The 5,484-nt window shown below is 43.1% G+C and overlaps 1 protein-coding gene across 5 annotated transcripts in view; it reads right to left on the bottom strand.

Annotated features, from left to right (window-relative positions):
• The window catches only part of LOC116848813 (calexcitin-2), a 31,917-nt gene that overhangs the window by 8,924 nt on the left and 17,509 nt on the right, over window positions 1-5,484 (bottom strand). For 2 of the 5 annotated variants that reach the window (XR_004379022.1, XM_032825313.1), the window contains exon 2: window positions 368-434. Coding sequence is in view for 4 of the 5 variants with exons in the window: in XM_032825313.1 (XP_032681204.1) it covers window positions 368-425 (58 nt within the window). In the remaining variant the exon portion in view is untranslated. Of the gene's footprint in view, window positions 1-367; window positions 435-964; window positions 1,315-1,351; window positions 2,978-5,484 lie in introns of those variants that run through there. The other 3 variants (XM_032825314.1, XM_032825315.1, XM_032825316.1) reach the window with 3 other exon arrangements.

The raw sequence follows: 5,484 nt of genomic DNA, 5'->3' as shown, positions 1-5,484 counted from the left end.
GGGGGGGGGGGGAGGGCATGTGTGGTATGTTTCCTTCGAGTGCGTGGGTGACTTGAATATGTTCTGCATGTCGATGGTCGAGTATCGTGAATGATTTTAGTGTGTGTATACAAAAAGGGGAGAAAAACGCGGACAAGTAGAGCCCTTGAAGAACCCATGGCGTCCTACGTCCCTAAGCGTTTACTCAGGTCGCTAAGGGATTGGCAAACTAAATTAATTAATATCTCGTTAACTAATTGTCGAATCCAGAAATGGAAGAGGAACTTTCAGATTGCACCCCCTACCTACCCCTAACACGTGTTCTACCAGTTGTGGGACACCCTGTATAGTTAGACAACGTATACCTTCCTCATACGTACATACTTACCGAAGAAAGCGTTGAAGACGAAGAGTAATTTTTTCTTGCGGAACTCCGACAGTGGCATCTTTGGATCCTGTAGAGTTGAAAGAGAGAATCAAGTATTAAACGTGTGTGCTTCTTTCTCTCCCGTTAGAGACAAATTTTATAATTTATTCACGTGTATTGTACACGTACGATTTCGCGAGCATGGTGGTGCGAGGCAATATCGTATCTCTTGATACGTTCGCGATCGAATGACGATCAGGGTCGATTGTCTCGAGCGACTGACCCCTCTTTTATCTCGAAAGTAAAAAGTAATCTCGGCTCGTTGATATCAGAGCACTTTGTACACATAGTCTAGCTTCGATATTTGCGAAACCATTATGAAAATACGGGAATCACTCGATCTGCCAATTCTTTTCTCTGTTTTTTTTTTTTTTTTTTTTTCGAAACTGTCGACTATCACAAATGTTTCATCGCTTTATTGAGACGAGTCAATTTGCAACGTTAGTTGCATAACTAATGTGTTGATTGAAATAAAGCGGAATATTGCGAGAATGCGCAACACGTTCTCAGTTCTGTAATTAATTACGCGAGTCAACCGATAAAAAGCAGCATGCTTACGACTGAGATTGCGAGGAACGATTAACAGCTTTAGAGGACTTTCCCGCGCTCTCCTCCACCCAAAACGACTGCGGTGTTTCCCAGCGACGACAGTCTTTATATAGTAATGTCGAGATGAAGAGAAGAGTTTTCTTGGTAGCGCGATAAGTAGTACGATTCTGATCAACCGTTGACGTACTTTTTGTCATAATTTTTTATGACGCCAAACCGGTAATTAGAGTTATCTAACAATATCGCAGGTACACACAAGCGTATCGCGACGTATAAACGTCGCATCGCGTAATTCCTCCTTTTCTTATTTTTAGATCGGTCTATATAAAAGCAATCGATAATTGTCGATTATGTCGCGATAAACGACCCCGATTTTCTTTTAAAGGAGATACGCACCTTCGACGATAAAGCTCCGTAATTGAATCGGCGCTTAATAACGCGCGCATTACGGCCGCACACTCGGTTAGCGCGAGAGTTTTCGACCACTCCATGTCTTGTTTGCTAAAAACACTTCGGAAAGGTCTCATGATCCCAGCGACACTGGAGAACTAGCTCAAATCGAACGAATCTTTTGACATTAATGATGAAACCAAGTAATCACGACTGAAATGCATACTTTTCGTCAATTACTGCAGCTTTGCGCGACAAATGTGCGGTATGATGCTAATTGATGCAAAAAAGCTTGATAAATTAATATACTCGTATTTCACGAATAATACATTTCGCGTCGATAATAGTTTACATCGAGAGAGTTATTGTTTACTCACGTATTGTCAGCCATTCGTATGGACAGTCAAAAGACCGCAATTAGCTCGGTGCACTAATTGAGATAATTTGTTGTAACGCACTTAACGTCAGTTCGGGCGGAGTCGCGTTACATTTCAATTGGATTTTCGCATGGACAGCGGGAACGAGTAGCTTCGAGTAGCTTCGAAAGCGATTTTGTTCCACTTCCGACGCGAGCGGACGAAATTGGTCTCTCGTTTTTAAGTATGTTCCTGAATAATTGGGTTCTTAAAATCTCATTTAGAGTCGCTAAACGTCTCTAGCAACGGCTGAACAGTACAAGGACTCACTGATAAAAACGATTCCAAATAGCTGCGGCGCAACGCTGCGCGGCTCTAATTAATGCAAATCATTACGTTATAATACAAATGAGAATCGTCGTGTGAAAGGAGAACAATGGAAATGCGGGATCGAACTTGATTGTTGAGGAGAAATAAAAACGCAATTCGAGACATATTTTCATATAAGCGCGAGTAACGAAATATAATATGGTAATCATCAAGATTATCACTGCACGATGGTTGACTCCCACTGTCTTAAAACCGCGAATGATGTACGCACCAAGGTCGATTTTGACGTCAATTCGCCGGCAGAATCGCGTTTATCTTGTAATCGGACTTTCAATGAACGAGACTGACGGTGAACAAAAGCCAGACTGACTGCCTGCGATGCACCAATGAGCAAGAGTGCCCGCTCGCGAAATGGTTAATTCCGCTAGTTAATTAAATCAACAATATATTCGGAACGCAGTCGCCAGTTCTGTGTAGCGATACGCGCTCAGCCGGCAATTGCTGCGCTACACGTACACGTGTGTATATATGTGCGTTAATTATCGGATAATTAAAATTCGCTGAAGAATTTTACGGAATTTACACAAACGCTCGATCTTATGCGGCGCAATTAAAAGCAATGTGCATCGGATGGCGACTTTCGCCGGAACTCCCGCCGTTACAAGTGTGGATTTCGTATCCACATTCCGTTCCCTGGTAATCGATAAATCGTAGATTTATCGATTACCGCGTACCTACCGACACAATGCCACATTGTTCATAATACCCATTATGGTTGTCTATGAACGATACACTAGCGTACGAAGATCCCAGCTGACGCCACGCCACGAGGACCATTGTGTCTCCCCATGAGCGAGATGCGCGCACGATGGAGGCGGAAATTCTATCGCTGTCGCGCGGCAGTCTTATTATTTAAGCGTATCAATGTTGACTGTTTGGATAGCGTGTGATTTTAATACGTTGTACACATCATTTAATTATTCGCGTTAAAAGTGCGCTGCTTTTCGATAGACTTTGTTCACACGAGAGATTGCGCGATCTAACAGTAAGTAACGTTAAAGACATATCCTCAACACAGACGCGGATGTCAGTTTATCCTGATTGGCAAAGCAGTAATAACAATTTAATGATCTTTGACGGACTAGCATAGTAGAGTGTCTTATCAATTAAACGAAATTGATTCTTCAATTCTCGGTAGCACGTCTATCTCCGACTTTCAAACTCGAAGAATTACACACTAAAACGCAGCAATTTATAGCGAGAATCCTTTAGCTATCGCTCCGCGCGTGGAGTTTCGCAGGAGCAAAGTGAGTAAGGAAAGTTGTTGGAGTCTTTACTCCGCTGCACTCCGCGAGAACTTTGCCGAGATGGTCATCTCGTGTATCCATCGTTTGTTTGTCGCGTCTTTGGAAGTCGGAGAAAAGGGCACGTCCCTTTTCCCTCGGAACGTTAAACTGCCTCGTTAATCGAAGGATTCATTGACTTGATTAAATTTATTAAGAATATATTGCCAAAATTTATGTGATATCTATTTTATTTAATTTGCTTGTCACATGATATTCTTTTTAATTCCACGCGCCGCACTTAGCGAATATCGCGATGCGTTTCACTTGGTAGATTTACCGAGAGAGATCCGAATTCAATTCTTAAATTTGCGCAAACGTGATATAATCACGCGAGTAGATTACTGATTTGTCGCGACGATGTGTGTGTGTGTGTGTGTGTGTGTGTATTGCGTGAATAAAAATTTTCTCGCATCCCTCCTCTTGGCTCGTGTCTACGTTTGAGCTCCATAACAAGGAATCGCGCGCAATCTTTTTGAAACTTCTCGCGAAATGTTGACATACTCGCTCGGCACTTTCAACTTGATAATGTTTCAACGGAACTCACGTCCGCGACGGAAAAGTGGTTATGACTTTCTCGGACGTCGGTCGTATTTAAGGCCAGCACGTCGCGTAAAATGCAGGATCCGTTAGAAAAGCACGAGAGAGCTCGTCGCTTTTAAATAATTTCCCACGCTTGTCGCGCGCAATCTGTGCGCTTCATAAGCAAAGTCGCCGAATTTATGGGATAAAACGATTAATGTTCCGCCTGCTATGATGTCCCTATTTACCATCGATAAATGCAATGTCTGATGACGGCTTGTTGAAACTCAACTGTCACATTTTTTCATGAAACTCGAATCATCGCACGCGTCATAAAATGTAAGCTCTCTGTTGACGATGTCATAATTCTTTCGCACAAATCAAATGTACACTTACTCTATTCAGCTCCCCCTTGGATGACGAGAAAGAGAACAATTGCTAGATTTTCCACTAGTTTACGCCTTTTCCCGCAAAATACAATCCATTAAAGTTACCGTTGCGCCGTTTGCACATTAATAATGCAGAATTCGCGAGATTCCAAAGTCCCTTTGTCACTATCGCTGTTCCTCGCTTGCCTGCAGTGTCAGGCGTGCTTTGAGGTGTGCATAACGGTCGCATTAATTTTGTTGCGAGTAACATCGTAGCCAGGCATTTCCACTCGTTCGTGGACCCTTCACCGAAATGAAGTACACAAATATTCGATCTTTCCGACGTTGATGCTCGGATGAACGCGCGAGATACAGTGAAGCGCGCGCTTCGTGTCAGCGAGAAAAAAAATATTCGTCACTCTCTTGATTTCGTGCCGCGCGCGAATTCGTTTCGCAAATTCTAGCAAGGCAAATTGGTGTAGCACAGCTGTAACGGGATATTAAGCCGCCGACGAATTTGCACACCTAAAATAAAGCTTTTTCTCGCCAATCTCAACGAAGACAAGACAGCAGTATCACGTGAACCTTCTGCGAAAACATGTAAATATTACAATCGTCATTTAGTCTCATACCCAGAGTGTAAGACTCATAGGTACCCGTGATGTGCAGTACGTGTTTAACAAGGAAAACACACAATATTAATAACACGAGGGGAAACCAAAGGTACTTAAGCAACAATGACGAGGCACGAGTAGTTTTCTCATTGAATCGACGAGTGGTATCGCACAACGAGTGGCCTACTTGTATCACGCGGGCGGCTTTTAATGTTTAATTAAATCACGCTCTCCCACATCCAGCAGCGTATATCACCCCTGTCATTCTCATATCGCGATAACGGATTCGCGTAGGGCTGCTCGTTTAATCCCAAGTTCTAGAACGGGATTATCGAGAGGTGGTGAAGGAAAAAGAAAAGAAAATGAACGGCGCGTACGCGAAATGTTGGGAGATTTTTCTCCCTTTTTTAAATATTCATGCTCCATTTAGCGAAAATAATATTTTCACCGCGCGGTGCAACTTAATTCGGCGAAATTCGACGGAGGTCTGTAATTTTAGATTTATCGGAGGCAGAAAAAAGAAGCGTCGCTCTCCGGCGATGGAATCACGAGCGACGGCTCTCTCTCTCTCTCTCTCTCTCTCTCTCTCTCTCTCTCTCTCTCTCT

Source organism: Odontomachus brunneus, unplaced genomic scaffold (assembly GCF_010583005.1).
Source record: "Odontomachus brunneus isolate Ranch 3 - 2012 unplaced genomic scaffold, Obru_v1 Obru_scaffold_100, whole genome shotgun sequence".
NCBI classification, from domain to species: domain Eukaryota; kingdom Metazoa; phylum Arthropoda; class Insecta; order Hymenoptera; family Formicidae; genus Odontomachus; species Odontomachus brunneus.
The sequence above is the reverse complement of the archived record's forward strand: the minus strand, read 5'-3'. Positions and strand labels throughout refer to the sequence as shown.